The sequence below is a fragment of the Propithecus coquereli genome, unplaced genomic scaffold, assembly GCF_000956105.1.
Source record: "Propithecus coquereli isolate 6110/MARCELLA unplaced genomic scaffold, Pcoq_1.0 Scaffold602, whole genome shotgun sequence".
Classification (NCBI taxonomy): domain Eukaryota; kingdom Metazoa; phylum Chordata; class Mammalia; order Primates; family Indriidae; genus Propithecus; species Propithecus coquereli.
Window position 1 is genome coordinate 102,500 of NW_012151975.1, and position 22,147 is coordinate 124,646.

Here is a 22,147-nt window from a genome sequence, read left to right on the forward strand (position 1 = left end):
TGAGGGTGGGACTATTCCAGGGGATGAGGCTGTTAGGGCGCTGTCCTCCCAAAGGGGTCAACACGGCTGCAAGCGGCTTGGTCGGTGGAACAGCCCTTCAATAACGGGCTGCACGACAAGAACCGTCGTCAGGGCCTAGCTAAAAATAATGCACGGGCCTAGCTAAAAATAATTAATAACCGTCCCCCTGTAATTGCCACTCCAGAGTCACACGGCTGGTGGGCATAAATGTTCTCAACTTCTCCCCATAGCTGGTGTCCATAAAGATTCTTAACTTTCTCCATAGATGACATCACCTTTTCGAAACCTAAAGGTAGTTTTTAAGGTATCTTCGAGGCCCGGCATTCCAGTGGATTGATTAACCCACCCAGACCAGCGGCCCATACCAAGAAACTGACTCAACTGTAATTGTGACCCCAGGGACTAAAACGCCACAAGATGATTTCTACGTCCCTATTAATTTTGCTCTACTTAACGAACCTAATTGCCTAATCCCTTACCTGCCAAACTATCCTTAAAAGCCCTGTCTCCCGAATTCTCAGGGAGGCGGATTTGAGAAATGTCTCCCGTCTCCCGCTTAGGCGCACGGAATAAAGACGCTTTCTCAGCCGTAAAACCTGCTGACTCAGGTTTCTTGGCCATCGGGCAAACGAACCTGGACGGGCAGCCACGCCCGCTCTCCCGCCGCGGGATGAGGCCCCGAAGACCCGACAGACGGCGCCCGCTCCTCTCCTGCCCGCGGCCTGACCCTAACCCTGCGCAGTCCGGCGGCCCCGCACGCGGCCCGCGGACAGGCCTCGGTTTACCCGCCCCACCGCCCCGTCGTCTCCCACCGCCTGCTCCTCGCACAGAGCCACCTGGCTCCCGAGTGCGCCGCGTCCAGGAACAAGACCGCGGGCCAGCCTGAGGCGACAGCCCCTCTCAGCCCTCCCCGGCACTCGCACCGCCCCCAGGAGGCGTGTGGCGCAGACCGGAAGTAGAGGCGCGAGGGCCGGGCCCAATCCCGGAGGTACCCTTTGTCCCGCCTCCTCACCCCGTCCTCCAATCGCTTCTCGTCGACGCCTTGCCCGCCTCCTGTCCTCCTTTCCGGTGGCGACTTCCGCGTTCCGGCCTGGCAGTGGGCGACGGCCGCATGGCCGCGCTGGCCTCGCGGGTCGAGCTGGGCTTTACCGAGGAGGCGCCGGCGTGGCGGCTGCGTAGCGACCAGTTCCCCAGCAAGGTGGGCGGGCGGCCGGCGTGGCTGGGCGAGGCTGGGCTGCCGGGGCCCGGGGACCTGGCCTGCGCGCGGTGCGGCCGCCCGCTCGCCTTCCTGCTGCAGGTGTACGCGCCGCTGCCCGGCCGTGCCGACGCCTTCCACCGCGGCCTCTTCCTCTTCTGCTGCCGGGAGCCGCCGTGCTGCGCCGGCCTGCGAGGTGCGCCCTCGACCCTCGGGGGCCGTGCTGCCTGATGTTTGCTTGTGGCACGCGGAGCTGGAGTTCCCGGGGCAGGCGAGGGCGGACGGCGTTAGGCGCAGCTGCCGCCCTCCTCCCTACTCCCTCACCGCGGTCCCCGGCAGCACTTTCTCCAGAGTCCTTGCAGGGAGGGCCTCGTTGTCACTAAATAAGCTCCTAACGATGCCGACGCTCCTTCGTAACCTCCAGCGTTTTGATGAATCAGTTGGTGCTGGGTTTGGTTGGTATAGTCAGATAATATAAATTCTTTTTTAGAAAGATAGGTCCCGATAGCATTTTTATATTTTTCTGCAGTCTGTCTTAATGATTATTCTTGTTTGATTACCTGGAACCGGGTCCAGGAGCCGGTTCAGTTGTGTGTTCCAGACAGAATCTAGTTTCTGGATTTTAAAAGCTTTTCTCCCTTCCGGAAAATAAACTTCCTGAAAGCAAAAACTTTCATTTCTCTCTCTCTTTTTTTTTTTTTAAATGGGTGTCTTTTCAGTCTTATGTGAAGTAGAGGCTCAAATATTTGAATTGCTATTTTACTGAAGGTATTTATAGTTTTCGTCTTCATTCTTTCTTAGTTTTTAGGAATCAGCTACCAAGGAAAAATGACTTTTACTCTTATGAGCCACCTTCTGAGAATCTTCCCCCAGAAACAGGAGAATCTGTGTGCCTCCAGCTTAAGTCTGGCGCTCACCTCTGCAGGGTTTGTGGCTGTTTAGGCCCCAAAACATGCTCCCGATGCCACAAGGCACATTACTGCGGTAAGGTGCATCAGGCTCTCGACTGGAGATCAGGACACAAGCAGGCGTGTTCACAGCCGGGTAAGTCATCGTCTGATCATCTGTCTTTTGTTAGTCGCAGCTCAGTTTCACTTCTGTCAACCCAAACATTTTATGTCTAGGTTAACTTTAAAGTTAAAATTAGAAAAGATATAATACGTTTTGAAATTTTCCTAACTGGCAGCATGAATATCTTTATAAAAGCGAGGCTGTGAGGTCTTAATCACCCAGTTATGCTACCAGCCTTGCCTTAATGTAGGCATTTAATTTGATGCCATTTAAAAGTGCCAGAACCACATGTATTAAGAATAATAGGGAAAGCTGTTGGTGTATGGAATATAATACTTTAGAAATATAAAATTATTCGACCATCTTCACATCTAAATGATTACTAATGATGCTAGTAACTTTTTTTGTTTTAGATCATTTGGACCATGCAATTCCAGACCACAACTTCCTTTTTCCGGAATTTGAAATTGTAATAGAAACAGAAGATGAGATTATACCTGAAGTTGTGGACAAGGAAGATGCTGCAGAGATTGTGGGCAGCATGGGTGAGCACTTTCAGGCCTTCATTCCCCAAGTGATTAAACACAGTGCTTGGGAGAAAGGGCTCAGTATGTTGAGATGAGAGAGACTGGAGAGGAAAGGGTTCTCACTTTGGAGGCTGTAACCTGTAGTTTTCAGATACTGCCTCAGGTGAAAACATGCTTCCTGGACCTAGCTTCCTGGCTCCAGTCAGGGGCTCTGCTCCCTGCAAAGACTGGAGGAGGAATCCAGATGGTCCTGAGGGTGGAGCTGCACAAGACGCTGGGAATATGGTGAGTTCCTCAGGGTCTCGGGTCTGTTTCTCAGCTCGAGGGAGTGAATGGCTAGCATGGTGTTTGGCATGCAGCAGGAGCCCTTTAAAAGTTTCTCTTTCAACTTGTTTCTCCTTCATCTTCTCTTTCAACTCAATCAACAGTTTGATTTTGTCAGTTGACCCCGAGTTCACACTCTAGGGCAGTGCCTAGGCTGACCAAATACTTAAGAGACTTATTTTATAATAGTAGCCAACATTTATCTAGCACTTACTTTATGCTGTTTAAGGGCTGTTTGTGCATTAATTAGCTCATTAAAATCCTGACAGCAGCCCAATAAGTCAGAAACTCTACCCATATTGCAGGTGAGAAAATTGAGGTTCTGGGTGTAACTTGCTTTGGTCACATAACTGTTAAGTTTTACAATTCAAGTTGGAGCCTAGATCTTGCTGACTCTAGAACTAGAGCTACACACACAACCACCACAAACTTAGATTTATAGAATCTAAATGAAAATGTCAACTTACTGGTTTGTAGTTCATAACAGTCATACATTCCGAAGCACATATTTGAGGGTCTGCTTCGTGCCTGAGTGTGCTTGATCAGGGAGACACAACGGGAAGCAGCGACACTGCAGTGGTCAGGTGCTCACGGTCTCACGAGGAGCCCAGATGATACTTGGGGAAGTTAAAGTCCATGTGATGACTGATAATACGGTGCCATGGGAAGATGTGTGACATCACTAAAAATTGCCCGGCAGGGGCCGTGCGTGCATCTTCATGTGTGTACGTTGTTGCTTGTTTTTAAAAAGGTTAAATAATGAAAATGCTCACTTACAGGAGAAAGGAGAGCATAGAGTAGGAGGGTTGAGGATAAAAGCTGGACTTTGAGTATGCCTTGTTTATGTGGGTGTCACTGTGGAACTGTGTGTGTGTTTTGTGTGGTTACAGAGTGACATTAAGTTTTAAAAAGCAGTCCTGAATCATCAAAAGTAAGTGAGATTGTATGGAATTCGTTGCATAACCACACAAAGAACTCTTCTAAATGACTTCAAAAAAGAGGACAGTACATCCTTAGTGTAATATACCCCAAGAATGAAAAGAACTGAAAGAAAATGTTAGTATTTTCAGTAACCTTGCTGGAATGTTGCTGTTGTTACTTTGAGGTGGTTGTGTGCGTACTGGGTGCTAAGCAGAGGAGTAATTACATCGGAGTTACTGAGAACTGAGGTGTTGGGTGTGGTAGAATAATGTTGTTGATGGATAAAATTAAATACAAACTTATAGGTCTGACTTTATATTGGAATTATCAGTTATGAACTTGCGATGTATTTAATCCACTATAAAGGCATAGAAATAATGGCCACCTCAGTAGCAGTGGGTATCCCTGGTGCCCGGATGGTGGTGTCTGAATACCATTTCTCTCTAAATGGAACTCCAAGCTCTTTTGGGAGGTGTTGATTCCAGAACTGGGTCGGGAAACGTTCAAATAACATTGGAACATGGTCATACCAGAGATCTAGGAAGCTATCAAAGGTTAATAGGGTCATGTCAGAAGGACTCAAGAACCAATATGAAAGGCTCTTATTGGCAAAAGATGGTTAATTTGAACATCCAGAAGAATGTTCTACTAACTGCAATGGATTAAAACATATCAAATTTATTTAATGGGTTTAAAATGATAAAAAAGGCCGGGCGCGGTGGCTCACGCCTGTAATCCTAGCTCTCTGGGAGGCCGAGGCAGGCGGATTGTTTGAGCTCAGGAGTTCGAAACCAGCCTGAGCAAGAGCGAGACCCTGTCTCTACTAAAATTAGAAAGAAATTAATTGGATGACTAAAAATATATAGAAAAAATTAGCCGGGCATGGTAGCGCATGCCTGTAGTCCCCGCTACTCGGGAGCCTGAGACAGGAGGATCGCTTGAGCCCAGGAGTTTGAGGTTGCTGTGAGCGAGGATGACGCCACGGCACTCTAGCCCGGGCAACACAGTGAGACTCTGTCTCAAAAAAAAAAAAAAAACCTCAGTGATCATCTTTGTAGGATACTGGGGAACAAACTCATTATTTTGAAAATTGGTAAAGGGAAAGAGTTTGTCTTTTAGGGGTACATACCTGAATTATTCACAGATGAAGTGATCTGCGATTTACTTCAGAGTAATTGAGTTGGGGGAAGTGGTAGAGACAAGAAACACTGGACTTGAAATGATAGTGGTGAAGCTAATTGGTACATGGAGATTCATTGTAGTATTTCTTTATATACGCTCAGAATTTTCCAAAATAAAATTAAAAAGAAAAATGCTACCTGGAGGTAGCTGTGTCCTGGGACTTGAGTTTGAGTTCCCAGGAGAAAGGTTGGCAGGAGGCCATATGGCCTGAGGGAACAGCATTTACGAAGCCCTGAAGGCATTTTACGTTTCTGCCATCAGGCCTGGCGGGAGCCAGTGAGCACCGTGAACGCTTTGCCAATGCCATCAAAGCAGCTGTTTCAGCTTATCTGACTCAGAGTCTACCAGAGTTGTATTTTGATCAATGTTACAAAGACTAAAGGTTGTACTGGGAAACACTGGCCTGCTGGGGACAGCAGTGGCCCAGGGTGGCGGGAATTCCAAGAGTTAAGGTCGAGATGGAAATGAACACTAGATGACCAGGTGAATGCGTGTACTAGCTGGGAAAAGGAACGTATGAGACATGAAGAGACTTGAACTAAGAGTCAGCTAGCTTCAGGACAGCAGTGATAAGAAGGGCTCACTGTCTGTTGGGTGTCCTGTGTGATGTGCCGGGCACAGTCCTAAGCCCTTGACTTGGCCATTCTGTTCTTTCGAAGCTTTAAGGCAAACTGCTGAATGGGAGCCTAAATAATGCTGCACGGAGTACCTGGAAATTCAGATGGTCCAACTTTAATGAATAAATAGGGAAAGCTATCTGATTATTATAAAACTGGGCTCCTTCACCATGTGTGAATTGTCAGGTTGTGGGGACTATTCATGTTTTCCATAAGTTATGTTGATTTTTCAGGTGAAGCACTGGAGGAGGAACTAGATTCCATGGCAAAACATGAATCCAGGGAAGATAAAATTTTCCAGAAGTTTAAAGCTCAAATAGCCTGTGAACCAGAACAGGTAAAGTAGAACTCATACCTCCCAACTGTATTCTTTTCAGGCCATGTTTTATGAGCATAATCTCTGAGAAGCAGTAACTCGGGTAGGACATGAATGAGATGTTGCCTAAGATACACAGAGCTTTCGCATCATTGACCAAAAAAAAGTTATTCTTGCCCATTTTCCAATAAGTACCTTTGGCTAGTAAAACCAACACAATGTGCTAACATTATTCCCATTAACTTCTGTTACCATAAGCATAAATCACTAAAGAAAACTCAGCTACATAGACCAGTCACTGGGATTAAATAAAATCCAGGGGCTTATAGGAAGACTAGATCTAGGTCCCAAACAGTAAGAAGGCAGTTTTTAGCAATGCATACGCTTTTTAACAAAATACAAGAAAACTCCTCAGTCGTTACAGCAAGCTTATTACAATGAAATTTACCCATGTTTGTGATATTTGTCAAAACACCATGTTTCACTTGGCATTTGTCCCTTTTAATTTTTAACTAAGTTTCCTAATAGGTGAGTGAAGGTGAGCAGATTCTGGGCAGCATTTTGGATGCAGAACCTGGTGATGGGAAGCCTGGGCTTATTCTTGCTCCCTTTGCCATATACTAACAGGAGTAAGATTCTCATGTTAGGTAGGAAAAAGCATCATCTAGGAAATGCAATTTTGATACCCTCTGAGTCACTTTGGGAAACTGAGAGGGCATCGGTGGTGCTCACAGTTAGGACTGAGATGCCTTTCAGCTCAGTGTTCCGGCAGGTGTGGAACACGTGGGGTTTCTGTGCATGATCTTCAGCATGTCACCGATGGAAACTTAGCTAAGGTGCTCACAATTTTGACACGATCCTTGTTGATTTTAGATTCTCAGATATGGCAGAGGTCTTGCCCCCATCTGGATTTCTGGTGAAAATATCCCTCAAGAAAAGGATATTCCAGATTGCCCCTGTGGTGCCAAGAGGATATTTGAATTCCAGGTATGACCTTACAAAAGGACTGTTTAGTGTGTAGTCACCAGGATTTGGTTTTAAACATGAAGAACTTTACCAAAGTAACACATGCACATGGTCAACGTGGCAGCATGGAGGGCACCCTGTAATGAAAGTCAGTTTTCTCTCCAACCTTGGGGATTGTTCTCTCGAGGGAATTGTCGTTCACTGCTTTTTCTGGTAGTTGCTGGTCTCTTTAGCTTCCTTTTTCTGGTATCTGTCAGTTTCCTAGTTTTCAGGCTTTGTAGACTGACTCCTGTGATGAGGATTTCCATGGAGTCACCGCGTAGCCCTCTGCCTCCAGTGTGGTTACTTTTAATTCAAGTCTTTGCCTTCGTACTTTGTGAAAGGAGGATTTTAAAAGCTTTGCTGTTTAATCTTGGTTTGTGGATGTGTTAGAACAATGGATACAAGCATTAAGGTAAGTGTTTTTTACAAAGGAGTTGTTGGCATTAAAGTCTATTTGGGGACTTTGGTGGACTTTCCACATTTGGTGGAAATGCTCTTGAGCTGTGGCTTCACTAACCTTACAAAGTTGTAGGTAACGTTTGTTTCTTTGGACTAGAAAAAAAAGGAATCATGAGGACCGTGGCTGAAACTGTTTACTTCTTAGTGCCAAAGCTTTTGGTGCCCAGGATGAGGTGACAGGATTTGTATAAAGCAGTTTCACACCGTGGTGGCAATTTTGCTGCTTCATGCTTTCAGATCAGACTACTTGACTTCAGAGAGATCCCTTTCTAGTCCACACAAATGTCAGCAGACGCCCTTCTGTACTCATTACCAGAAGTTAGGGTTAGGGCTTCTTGAGTGACAGTCACAACATCTGCTATTCAGGTTTTATATGATACAAAATAAGACTTGCCCAAGTAGAAGCTTCAGGACCATTTTGTGGCATATCAGTAATAAAAACAGTTTAACAGCCACTCGTGAACTTCTTTCTGAAATGGAAAAGAGACACTAAACAGAAGGCCAGATGAAGTAGAGAGGGGCTTTGAAGCTGCAAAATGTTTTTAGATTATTAAATATGTTAACTGTATAGTGTCTGTGATCCTGTTGTGTAGTATGGAGATTGAGAGGCCAGGATCCCGATAATCACCCTGGCCGAGAAAGTCTCTTGAATGCAGATGGTGCTTCCTGCCCTGAAGCAGCATTCTAACTTTGTCACCTTCCTCCCAGGTCATGCCTCAACTGCTCAATTACCTGAAGGCCGACAGACTGGGCACGAGTGTGGACTGGGGCATCCTGGCTGTGTTCACCTGTGCCGAGAGCTGCAGCTTGGGGACTGGCTACACAGAGGAATTTGTGTGGAAGCAGGATGTAGCAGACACACCTTAAAGGCATCTTACACCTTGCAATTCCATTTCTAGGCCTTTATCCTAAGGGAATAATTATACCAGAAATAGAGGCACAGAGATACAGCGCTGTTGCTTGAGGTATTGTTTATAGTGTCTAAATATTAACAACACAAAAATGTCCAATGACAGGGAATTAAATGTTGCTGTTCTGCAGTGGAAGGCCACACAGTCTCAATGATACACACCCATGTGGACACACACCAAAAGACACACAGATCTAAATTGACACTAGACACCACTGTGGGTGGTATTCATGGTATTACCATATTTTTGTAAAAATATTTGTACATGTGCACAGAAATCTGGAAAGACTGTGAACTGTTACCTGTGAATGGTGGGAATAAGTAAAATGATCTTTTCACTTACATGTGCATTTCTATAATAAAAATGGGTTATATGCCAAGTTAAGTCAGACCACTCTTTAGAGCACCTCCCCCTCTAAGTTTGCAAAGTTAAAACAAAGAACAATAGGTGAAACCCCAACAAACTGTTGTCTGATCATCAGCTCGTTGTCCAACGCTTTCATACGCACTGGAAGCCCAGAACATGAGAAAAATACTGCACTTCACTAAGCTGGTGGGTCTGGTGAACAAGATACTGATAATTCTGAAGCAGCAGGCCCACAGTTGGCAGTATCGGGAAGAACGGTGGATTTGTGGTCATGAAACCTGAATTTGAAGAGGTTCTACCTCACAGCTGGTCAGCCCGTGGCCCTGCTCACAGGTGAGAGACCGAACGGCAAGCGGCGTCCTCCCTCCGTCTCGGCACTGCACACACATCCCTTCCCACCCTCACGGGCTGTGGGCTGCAACCAGAGGAAGGAGCTGGCCCAGGAAGCAGCCCAGCAAGGGAAGGCAGGCCTTGCGTCAGCCAAGTGTGGGACATTCTGTTTCTGTTTAAGCAAGTGGCTCCTAAGTATGACCTCGCTGAGGTTCCTTCCAGCCCCTACCAGTTCACCATTGGTGATAATCCCCAATTCTCTCAACACCAGTGATGATAGTTCATTCTGGTAACTTTCTGCTTATTTCTTTAATCTACATGGACTCGCGTTCCCCCACAAAACATCCCTGTTAACTCTGAAATGCATTGCCACCATAAATCCTCTTCTTTTTAAAGGTAACATCACTTTCTAAAGTCATTGGCTACTTGACTATTTCACACTTGTATATCAGAAAGTCCTGGCCTGTTAGTCTATACTGTGTATATATAATTGATATTAGTAGCGACATGTATATAGTTACACATAGCACCCTATGGGTAAGTGCAGTGTGGAATTCCCATGGCTATTTTTTAATGAGAGAATGGCATTATTTTGAGCCTGGGGTGGCTGTCGATGGGAGTCAGGCTATGGCTACTGGAGGGAATTTTCATCATCAGCCAGTGGCAAGAGTTGGTCACAACGCTCAGTGGGAAGCACAGTGGCTTGAAAACTCGACTAGTGGGGCCTTCATGTCCCAAATTACAAATAATTCCTTGCAGTCAAAATGTGTACATTCTGCCCAATGAGGGCTTTTAAAGCAAACGCATTAGGGTCTTTCTATGGTACAAGCTGTTACAGGGACATCACAGGATGCCCTGAGCATTTTTGTGGGCTTACTGGAGCACCCAGCCAAGCTGTCAGGGCCTGTCCAGTCAGCCTCTGAGATGACTGCAAGTTCACGGGGCCTTTCTGCTTGGAACAGGTAGTATCAAAAGAGAGAGACAGGCTGGTCCCAAGCAGCACCAACTTGCCAACTGTGTTAAAAAGGCAACTATAAATAATACAACATAAAAAATACGTTAAGGAACTCGGTTGCCTCTAGAAATGTCAAGACACATTGAAAACCACAAAATGATCAAATCAGCAGGTCTCACCCACACAGCCACAGCTCCACAGACGTGTCGGTGGCCGGTCCTTACGCTCCCCCTGCACGGTGTAAGGTCTGCTGGGATCAGACGCTGCTCAGCCAGAGCAGCTCCCCTACCGTAGAGAGCAACAGTCAGCTCTGCACTTCCGATACTGAGTGCTGGTCTCACCCTCTGACAACTTCAGAGATCACAGCAAAAAACTGCTTAAATGTTCTTGGCAAATCATCTTGGTGGTAGTATTTTGCCACTCTTAAGAATGTTGCATGTATACTATAAATTAGTAATTATGGGATATTCTAATTCATCCCCCATGTTCTTAAAAATTAAGGATTCTCAGTGTAAAAGCATCTATGATACAGAATTGGTTAAATAAAAATCCTATAGTTCTGAATTTGAATTAGGAAAAGGAGCAAACATTTATCGTCATTTATGACGTGCATCGCTTTATAAAAATATTCTAATAAGTGAAAAAAGAAATGATTGAAATTTCATCATTTTGCAGCTCACTAATGAATTAACAGATCTTGCAACTGCACACCAGCTGCCAGTTTGCAGGAAAACAGAATAGAGGGACACACTGAACTATACCATGAGTTTGTTACTAGCAAAACCCACACTCTGAGAGGCTCCACCCACTCAATGGCCTGCAAATTTGAAGGAAAAGAGATGAAGGGGGAACTTAAAGATTAAAACACATAAAAACACCAGTTACCTTTAAATGGAAGACTAACCTATATTAATGTTTAGCTAATTACTACAAAGGTTGGGATGCTAGCTCCTTTTCGGGGGAAGTGAGGTGTGGCTGGCCGGCAGTACAAGGGGCTTCTGGGGCAGCAAGTTCTATTTCTTGACCTGGTGATGGCTGCAATGAGGTCTGCCTTTGAGTCATACATTTGCTAGGTTGCCTGTATGTGCTGTATTTTACAACTCAAAGTTTAAGGAAAGATTTCCAAAAAGTTACACACATTAAAGTCCTACCCACTGAGATAAGAGAAAGAAATGTTGGAAAGGAAAAAATAAAAATTACTATTTACAGATGATTACACGCCAGAACTTTCAATACAATCAACTTAATCAATAGCAGTAATGAGTTCAGTAAACTGGGAATAAGACAAACAACAATAAATTTTAAAGTGAAAATTAATGAAAAAGTTCCATTAATAAACCAAAAACCATAATAGGAATTAAGGAATTAACTTTTACAAAATGTAAAAGCCTTGTATGAAAAAAATATAAAACTTTACTGAGGAATATACACATATGGACCTACGTACATGAAAAGACACTTCTTTCTGGGATGGACATGACGCTGGAATGTCTTTCCGAATCCACGCGTTGCTGGCATCACTGAGGACTGGGAAACGCAAGAAAAGGGCACTCTGTATCCCCCTCTCTTTGGACTGCAGTGTGGTTATCGACCTATCGAAACTTAGGGTGTATAAATAGTCTTTAATACAGCAATTCCTCTTCTAGAAAAGTTTACTACAGAAATACCAGTATTTATCCACAAAAGTACACACACAAGGCTGTTCCCTACAGTGGTGTTCAAAATAGTGTAAAACTGGAGATAACATATATGACCATAATTAAGGGAATGGTTCAATAAATGAAGGTATATAAGAGTACCTTAATTCCCAATCATGGAAATATTAATACATTTATGATATACTGACTAAAGGGAAAGCTGTAAAATTGAATATATTCTTTAGTATTTTTTCCAAAAATGGGATCAAAAGCAAGCCCAGAGGATAGAATTTGCGCAGAACAGGGCTTGGAAGACACGCACTAATCTGGTGGTTACCTTGGGGAAACAGGTGGAAGGGAGAGGAAGGAGAGACCTCTCCTTTCTAATTATATACCTGTAATGGACTGAAAATGTACTTTTATAACAGTAACGACAAAACCCTCACAATGAAACCTGAGAACCTACAAATGTCCACCTGACATTCCATGAGGAAAACCAACAGCAAATAAAAAAACTCTCACCAAAAAAGTTACACCAGAGCACCGGCAGCCTGGACAGCACCGGGTTCTGCCACTTACTGGCCAGTAACCTCGGGCAAGTCCCTGCAGGGAGGAGCCACACCTGCCGCTCCGTGAGGGTTCCAGCACTGCATGCAAAGGACCCGGGAACAGGAGGTGCTCCAAAGGGAAGGCCACAGACACGTGTTTGCGGAGCAACTGTGAGATCTCAGACAGTTCATCCGTTTTCATAAACAGTGACTGAAGCAAACAACAAGCAAACACACGCCAAAATGGTTTCAGGCATTGTATCTAAAATACAACTTTTTTTTAAACAGTATGATCACATGACTCTTACAAGGTATCATTTATAACAACAATCTAGCACTTTTATAAACTGCATTTATTGTACAGAGTACTCTGAAGAAAGAAAAATATGTACAGCCATTTGTTTTCATCAATACATCTACTCTGTCCTGCAATACTGGGAGGAGGAATGTGTCTGGCACAGAAATAACCCCTGGGAGTTAGAAATTAGAAAAACAACACTTTTAAAAAAGATTTTTACTTTTCTGATAGAAATATAAAAACTGTGGTTTACGGGAAAAAATTAAAAAGTTCAATGAATTGTAGAGGTGGCTTTAACACTGGAAGTTCTGTCCCTTAAACCAACTTGTCAACAGCAGAGTCTAGAATCTAAATATAAATAAACAGCGCAGCAGCAGCAGCTCTCGGTGACTGCGCGGTGTTCTCAGTGCACAAGCGACACCCTCTCGGCACCCTGCAGCGGGGGCGCACAGAGGGGCATCACCTGGTGCCGCCACCTGCAACCGCACGTCCACCTTCTCACAACATCACCACTTAAAGGTACCAGAATGTATTTGTTTAAAACAACAAGGGGTGGGGGAGGCGGGGTCTGTGACAGCCATTACGTTGTCTTCCTGAATCCCTTTAGAATAGGGTAGATGTTTTCAAACGCTTCGTAAATTTCTGCTCTGACTTTAGCACCTACAAAGACAAGTTGGAGTGGAGATGTGAGTCTGAAATGGCGTTTCTAAACATATTAAGGCAAAATTACTATCTTTAAACGGATCTGCAAGCACAAATCTCTCCATACCCAAACTAACAGACACAGGCATCAAAACATTAATGGTGGCACCCCTTGTCACAATCCTGTTTTTGTTTTTAAAACACTGTTTTCTTAAAATGGTTTTTGAAAGTGCGAAAGCACTGCACCAGGTGGCTCCAGCCTCCCACTCTACGGCTCAGCTCTCCAAGACGGGCGCGTCCTCTCCCTGGTCCTGAACCAGGCCGTGACCTGACGGGGACAGAACGCCTGATCCCACTCTTGGACTGCTGCCTTCAGCTATGCTCTTCCGAGTCCTCCTTGCTGTCTCGCGACAGTGCTTAAGAGACCCACGGCTTCAGGGGACTAATCCCAACCAAACCGCCGTCCTCACTCAGTGCACGGCTCCCCTGCCCCACACTGTCGACGGAGGCTGTGGTCAGACCTCCGGCTCTCACTCTGGCCCTCCAGGGGCGTTTCTTGCCAGACTGTCAGGCTGGGGGCCTCTGTACGAGAAGCTAGCGCACTGTCCAACACTGAGACCTCTTTCCAGCACTGAGAAAATGCCATCCTTGACATTCTTTCAAACTTTAAGATGCTACTTTCTGTTATAACTTACCTGTTAATACAACTTTTCCAGAAACAAAAATAAGGAGAACAATCCTGGGTTTGATCATTCTGTAGATTAAACCAGGAAATAACTCTGGCTCGTAACTAGAAGGAAAATGGCAAAAATAGTTTAGAAATTAAGAGCTTCCCATGCTTTTAGAAAAAATGAGGACCTGTATGAGGGAAAAATGCTAAATAAACCAGCACACTAATCACTAGGTAAAGTACAGTTCTTCAAATAGCAATCGACACTTGATGACCAGCTAGTCGATAGGAGGCCGTCTGTGCTCTCACGTTACCCCATTTCTACTGAATCTGAATTTTCTGACATAAGAACAAGAGCTTTGTATTTATGTTCTGCAGTTTCGGATCCTTGTCAAGATTCATTATGGACAACTTTAGGGACAGCGACTTAGCCTAATAATATTTCTGAGATCTGATAGTGACCGTTTACCTTTTAATCATATTCCACCTCCTTAAACTGAAATATTCTCTAGCTGTCAACTGTGGTTGGGTAATTTAACCAAAGTGGTACATCAGAGTCTAGCCTGAGAATGAATCTATCCCCATTAAACTGTCTGACCGAATGACTACTGGTCCATATTACTCTAACCCTAGTGAACTCGTTTTTGTCAGTCCGGTGTGCGCTTGGCCTGGGGAATCAGGACAGGCTTCTCTGAGGAAGAGCGGCACAGGTGGACATCTGCAGCTCCAGCGGGAGCCTCCCGGGTGGAGAGTGAGACGAGTGGGCCAGGCATCCCAGGGGCATGAGCGCAGCCCCAGGGCGAGAGGGCACCATGGGGCACCACGTGGGCAGAGAGCACGAGAGGATGGAGGCATGAGGCTGCGTGGCAGGCGGGGATCTGCCCCGAGTCTCCACCTGCAACTAGCAGGGAGATAGTGGGAAAGAATGTTCCTATTGCTCAACTTTACACTTTGCTGGTGGGTCTGCTATAAAGTAAAAGGATTCAAACAGGGTAAAAAACTGATACAAGAGGTTGTAGGTTCAATTCTTGCATTTAAAGTATATTTATTGAGCAATAAAATGATAAAACATAGAGAAGGGGAATCAAATTCACTCCAGCAAAGGGGAGTTTTGGGTGTTACCAGGTGGCCCGGGAAGCCGGGAGCTGGTGAGGGTGATAAACACCACTGGGGACATAAGGAAGAAAATGTGACAATACATGCGACTACGACATAATTTGTTCCTACATGTTCAACATTTTACATGTGTCTTATCCCTAAATGGGTCATCAATGAACTGTTGCCAAAAGCAATAGTAACACACTTCAGACTCACCTACTGAACTGCTGGTGGGTAAGCACGAGGCCTTCTAACCTTATAGGGAACTTCACGTCGCAGCTCCCCACCATGTTTTGAATTTTGAAGTCTAAGAACTTAGCTGGGAAACCCAACTTCTGTACAACTCTGGCATATTTTCTTGCTGCTAGTCTGGACTGCTCTTCACTAGAGAAAGGAAAAAGATGAATTATTTACACTCAAACCCAGCTAAAATAATTATTTAGATAAATAACTTATAAAAAGTCCAAATTAGAAAATTAATAAACAGACCGTAAACTGGTCAACTCCCTTCCAATAAGAGAAAAGAACAACATTAACAATTTCACTATTGAGTATTCCTTTTTAGAGACAGAGTCTCGCTCTGTTGCCCTGAGTGGAGTGCCGTGGCATCAGCCTAGCTCACGGCAACCTCAAACTCCTGGGCTCAAGCGATCCTCCCACCTCAGCCTCCCGAGTAGCTAGGACTACAGGCATGTGCCACGACGCCTGGCTAATTTTTCTATTTTTAGTAGAGACGGAGTCTCCTTGCTCAGGCTGGTCTGGAACTGCTGAGCTCAAGCAATCCTCCCACCTCGGCCTCCCAGAGTGCTGGGACTTACAGGTATGAGCCACCGTGCCCTGCCTATTAAGTATTCCTGTGTCCCTGACAGAAGACTGTAGGGATACCAAAATGATCACCCCATCAATTCACCAAATTATTGATAGCCTAGATTGTAAGGATGTGAAGTGTGATGTCATCATTATTGCTTTTATATTTTAATTCATAAATTTCTACTGAGATGAAACTAACAGGCTTCATTTTGACAGGAAAATATTAATGAGATTTATTATTGGAGAATGCATTCACTAATTCTATTGTCTTTTATATCAAGTCTCCCTTTATCCATTCCTGTGATGTCATTTGTTGGCTAAAACCACGACTTAGTAACTTAGAGCTTATTTCAGAAAAGCACAATGCAAACAATAAGGCCATGAATGCAAGAGTCACGTGCAAGGGATCAGGAAGGATGAGAGTTAGGCACGTATATGGGCAGTGCCCTCCACCCCACCAGGAAAATTAATTTATTTGTGGTTTCTTGTCTTGATAAAAGAATCATCCAACTAGATATACAATAGTCAGTCTGCAGATGCTCTGGGACAAAGAGGGCTAAATGCTGCATGAAAAGCGTGTTTTGGGAAAAAACAGAAACATCTGGCATCCATTAATAAACCAAAAGTTTCTGATGTTTCATCCAGGGGAAAACAAGCAAATACAAAGGCTCTTAAATAGTTACTACTGCATGTTGGAGCCAAGGAGGAGGACAGACCCAAGTCCTGCCTTCTGAAAAAAATCAGGGACCAGGAGCCAGAATGTCCACACCAACGGCATTCCCTTCATTAAACGACAATTTCAAAGTTCAGAATAAGTAAAAACATCCACAGCCACTCTGTGTGTTGACACCTCCAAGTACATTTTAATCATCTTTTATTTAAAGAGTTTTATTTTGTTTGTTCAAGATTTATGAAGCTAAGGTTACTAACTTTCCCAGTTTTTGACTGGTACTTGAACTCCCCGGAGTGCTACCTTCGGACAGGGTCACTCCAAACAGATGTAGAATACAGGCAACAGCATCTTATGGGTGGGGTGCGTTCCTTAAGACCCACATAACTCAAACACTCAGCGTTAAAACTGGTGCCCGTGAAGGATGGTGGGTTTCTGTGAGCAACAGATGTGATGCTGTCGTGTTGTCAGAGTCAACAAGGTCTGCAACGCCCTGACACCATCAGCTTTGACGTTTTGTGATTCTTGATCAATTTTTTTTCACTTGGAGATGAATCTGTGTTATATAAAAATTTTCTTTTACATAAAACGATCTTTATTAATAGTTCTGATGTTGTATTATATCAAATGTATAAAAAATGCAACTGAATTGAATAACCATTGCAATGCATGAACAAAACCATGCCTGATTTTAAGAGACTGAAATCGCTGCTGTCTAAAGTGATTAGAATCAACCATTTTAATAAGAAAGCAACAATAAAACGTTGAAGTGCTAGCCTAATAACCTAGAAACCATAAGATATCACCTTTTCTTTCATAACCCATAGACCAGGAGAATGAGTTCCTTACGGCTACCTCTTGGCTCCTGTGCACACCATTTTCCCAGAACTGAAAATCAGCGCCGTGGTCCGTGGCTCTCTTATTCTCATGATTACAGCAGCAAACCGCTAAAATGGTCAGAGAGAATCATTAGTGAGGTCATGCCAAACTGCTCAATTTTGTTAGAACCAGACATTGACAAAGAACGTCACAGCTAGTGGGAAGGACCTAGTTCGTAGCTGTCAAAATACTTGTCCTGTACTCCTGCACGGGATTCACTTCCATCAATGCTAACAGGTGCTCCTCTGCTTGGGGAGCAGGAGAAAATACCAGTCGTACCTACGAAGTAACTTATACCGAGATCTGTGTACGCCTTCTCGTGAGCATTCCAGCAAGAAAAGATAAATCACGTTTGTAAAACTTGGTTTTCTAATTACACTCTAAATAAAAACCAGCGCCTCTGTTTCTACCTTACATTTGCTGCTTATTATAACCGGCTTCTCTAACTATACATTTTCTGTATTATTTTTAGGCAAATAAACTGATAAGCCTCTTCTACCTGAGGGAATTATTAAATGAGATTACAAGCATATCAATCTGCAATGAAATAAAATCCTACTTCCAACTGGCTTTTAGAAACAATATTAATGTAGTAAATAAGTAAATGAAAAGTAAGGTAAAAAAGAATCAAAGTTTTAACTTTTTTTCCTATTTATGTTTGAAACATAAAATAGCAGAAATAGCTTTTTGAGAAACTTTTTCTTATTAAAATTGTAACTGAAGGGGAAAATATTTCAACTGTGGGTTGAATTAATGGCCTCAGTTACTAGATGCATGATAAAAAGCAAAAATTCTTTCAAATAACTTAAAAAACAAATTTTTTTTTTGAGACAGGGTCTCACTCTGTCACCCAGGCTGGAGTGCAGTGGCCTCACCATCCTCACTGCAGCCTCCAACTCCTGGGCTCCAGCGACCCTCCTGCCTCAGCCTCCCGGGTAGCTGGGACTACAGGTGCACATCACCATGCCCAGCTAATTTTTTAAAAAATTTTTTGTAGAGACAGGGGTCTCGATATGTTGCCCAGACTGGTCTTAAACTCCTGGGCTCAAGTGATCCTCCCACCTTGGTCTCCCAAAGTGCTGAGATTACAGGCAAAAATTTAAGATATTATCTTTAATTACATAAGAAAAAAATCCGTACTTCTAATCAAGATGACTGAGAAATTAGATTGCTTTAACAATTTTAGTTTAAAAACTGCTCTGTGATTTTACCACCATTTAAAATGTTAGCAGTAAATTCTAGTTCACACAAGTCCCAGAAAAAGCCTAATTATTTTGAATTTCCTAAACAACTTCTACTATTTTTATTGGCTAGATGATTAACATCACTTCATTAAAGATCATAAAATTATAAAACTGTATATTTAACTAAACAAAATTATGATAGATGAAAGATTCTTATAAAGCTATTAATACATGCCATACAGATTCATTATGAGTAGTTACACAGTGACTTCCAGACCCTTAATTACCTTTGTGATCTTAGACAAATATTACAAAATCTTGGAATAATTGTTCAATTTAAGATAAATGAAAACAGTGGTCACTAAGCAGTTCCTATTCATCCTTCGTTCTCATTTTCACAATGTGTGATGACTGTAAGGAAGCAGAAATGCGTCTGGATGCTGCTAATGTACATGTTCATTTCTGCCATTTACATAATTATAAACAGGAGACACAATGTGCTCTGATAGACAGAAAGCTAGACATTTCCTGGTCATTTCCTTCTAATAGTTTTCCTTGTGTCTAGAGGAAACAAAACTAAATTGTTTGGCTAAAGGTAATACTAATAATAAGGGTTGAGACTACCTGAGGTAAAATAGCCAAAGAGAAATACATATTCTGTCTCCTTATTAAGGAAATTGCTAGTTTATTAATATCACAAACTAAGCATGATATATACATTGTTGTATTTAATATGCCCATATTATATTTTAAAGTCAAAGGAAAAAGCTTTAAATGATGAAAAAGATTCAAGAATTCTGACAAATCTTTTTTTTCTTCCTTAAATTCTCACTCTCAAAACAATGAAACTGTTAGATCTCTTTTACCGCTAAATACCTTTGCAGTTACCTAAATAGCCATTGGGTATTTATTCTCTTAACTTAAAGGAAGGGCTTCTAAAATAATTACACATAGTTGATCTTCTCCATATTTCAATTAGCTCAACCAAATAGACGAAAACATCTCAAAACTAAATGAGCCATTTTCTTTGTTAACTAGTTAGTATAGCAACCCTGACTTTGTACATTTCTACCTGTGCTAAGTCTTACTCACTTGTACGTAAAAGACAAGGTTATGTTTTAGGGATTTAGAAATGCTCCTAAGTCCATTATTGAACATTCCTCTCAACCCATAACTAATGTTTATACAAATTACTTACCTGTTATATGTGCCAAACACCATCCCTACACATACATAAAATTCTTTTGTCTTCCTCCAATGTAACTGTTTACTACTCCAATCTAAATCAAGCTACTTTAATTCCTTTCCCTTTAAAAAAAACCTTGACTATCAAAATAAATCTAAGCTTGCCTCGTTTTGTTTTGCTTTGATGATAAATCCTAATATGAATAACTCAATAATGACTCATATGCTTAAAATAATGAAGGTATACTTTATATTGATATAGTGTGACTTGTAAGTATTGTTACAAACATCGTTACAACAGCTCATTCTAAGATAGTCATCTCACTAGATGTTCAAAAATAAATATCTGAATTAATAGTAGATAATCTTTCGGGGTTTGTCTCATTATGAAAATAAAAAAGTTTTCTATCTTTTGTGGTTACCCCAATTAAAACATCAAAAATTAATCAATGACTTTGAGGAAATCAGACTTCTGAAAGAAATATCAATTGTAAGATTAAAACCCCTTAGGAGAAAAGCAGTTTCTCTGACTCATGCAAATGAACAGCTCTCAATAGCTTTTGCCACTGATATTACAAAGATAATATATGTAATTTTTTTTCTAGATTGAGGGAGGAGAAACTTAGTTATCATCTTTTCTCTTTATTTTACCTTACATATCTCAAAATGGCTTGGTTTCACCCAAAACCATCTTCAAATTTGATACTTATGCATGTGCAAACACACGCATACGTAACATAAAGCTACAACCACCAAGAAAAATGACAGAGACAGATAGGTACATTCAGACTTTACAAAAATATTGGTGGGAAAATTTTACTTGAGAAACTCAAAGAGTTCCTGAGAATTGCCTTACCTTAAATTATCACAAGCCAGGAAAAGGCAAGGCTCTAGGCTCCCCCTTAGATTTCATTAGATACATGGTCGTGTATCGCTTAACGACGTTCTCAGAAATGCATTGTTAGGCAATTTCTTTTTTTTTTTTTTTTTTTTTTTTTAGACAGAGTCTCGCTCTTTTGCTCAGGCTAGAGTGAGTGCCGTGGCGTCAGCCTAGCTCACAGCAACCTCACGCTCCTGGGCTCAAGCGATCCTCCTGCCTCAGCCTCCCGAGTAGCTGGGACTACAGGCACGCGCCACCATGCCCGGCTAATTTTTTCTGTATATTTTTAGTTGTCCAATTAATTTCTTTCTATTTTTAGTAGAGACGGGGTCTCGCTCTTGCTCAGGCTGGTTTCGAACTCCTGAGCTCAAACGATCCGTCCGCCTTGGCCTCCCAGAGAGCTAGGATTACAGGCGTGAGCCACCGCACCCGGCCTGTTAGGCAATTTCATCACTGTGAACATCACAGGCTGCGTGCACACAAACTTAGATGGCGTGGCCTACTACACACCTAGGCTCTGTGGTGCAGACTATTGCTCCTAGGCTACACACCTGCACAGCATGTTCCTGTAACAAAGACTGCAGGCAGCTGTAACGCTATGATAAGCATGTGTGCATCTAAGCATAGAAAAGGCAACGCGCTGTGCTAGGACACCGTGATGGCTGTGACCCTTACGTGACCACCACCATACATGCAGTCCATTGTTGACCGACCTGTTATGTGGCAAATGATTACCTAGTAATAGTTTATAGTTTTTCTGGTTGATTGAAGCTTTCCTTTGTTAAAAAGCCAATGCTAAAACAGTCCATTTTCCAGAAGGAACTCTGTTTTCCTTGGTGTAAAGCCTTACTCCTGCCCTAAGGACAAGGTGAACAACACCCCAAAATTCTCACTGTGTGAGAAGTGACCTGGCTCCTTAACAATCTCAACCTGTTACACCTTGACCTTGTCGAATACCATCAAAATAACATCCTGTACACTGTCATGTGTCCTGTGTTGTATGCCCAATAGGTACAAGCTACATTTCCAAAGAACACACCACTGCACATAACTCCACATAATACACAGCAGCAGTTTTATGGAAAAGCCACCCACGGAAGTCAGCCTCAAAACTGCCTAGAATAAAACCTGTCAGATGCTCATAACTAAAATACAATTTTCAGGCATCAGGATACAGATATATGGATTCCTTCCCCAGTTTATGTGTACTCAGAATCCTCCAACCAGGTATCAGTTGTGCCTAGAGACACCAAGTCTCATTACAAGGCCTCCAGGAAGCTGGGCGTGGTGGTATGTACCTGCAGTCCAAGCTACTTGGGAGGCTGAGGCAGGAGGATCACTTGAGCCCAGGAGTTCAAGACCAGCCTGGGTGATATAGCAAGACTCCAACTCTTAAAAAATAAAATACAATAAAATAAAAGGCCTCCAGAAGGTGATGGCTCCTGAAAATACAGTTATCTCCCAACACCTTTGAATCAAGACCCAAGACAGAACAGACTTAAG

At 43.0% G+C, this 22,147-nt stretch overlaps 2 protein-coding genes across 4 annotated transcripts in view; one reads left to right on the forward strand and one right to left on the reverse strand.

The window, feature by feature from the left end:
* Nucleotides 1-1,070: 1,070 nt before the first annotated feature.
* On the forward strand, nucleotides 1,071-8,880 carry PDCD2 (programmed cell death 2). Its single transcript, XM_012659321.1, has 6 exons — nucleotides 1,071-1,412; nucleotides 2,018-2,260; nucleotides 2,641-2,772; nucleotides 6,032-6,135; nucleotides 6,988-7,101; nucleotides 8,290-8,880. Exons 1-6 carry the CDS (start codon nucleotides 1,133-1,135, stop codon nucleotides 8,446-8,448), a joined length of 1,032 nt encoding a protein of 343 aa, XP_012514775.1. The 5' UTR covers nucleotides 1,071-1,132; the 3' UTR covers nucleotides 8,449-8,880.
* A 3,769-nt stretch (nucleotides 8,881-12,649) lies between these two features.
* TBP (TATA box binding protein) overlaps nucleotides 12,650-22,147 on the reverse strand; it is a 36,640-nt gene continuing 27,142 nt past the window's right edge. For 2 of the 3 annotated variants that reach the window (XM_012659310.1, XM_012659308.1), the window contains 4 exons: nucleotides 17,372-17,463; nucleotides 15,253-15,420; nucleotides 13,964-14,058; nucleotides 12,650-13,286 (listed from right to left, as the gene is read on the reverse strand). In XM_012659310.1, the coding sequence (XP_012514764.1) occupies nucleotides 13,207-13,286; nucleotides 13,964-14,058; nucleotides 15,253-15,420; nucleotides 17,372-17,463 (435 nt within the window). In that variant the 3' untranslated portion in view covers nucleotides 12,650-13,206. The remainder of the gene's footprint in view (nucleotides 13,287-13,963; nucleotides 14,059-15,252; nucleotides 15,421-17,371; nucleotides 17,464-22,147) is intronic. The other variant, XM_012659309.1, reaches the window with a different exon arrangement.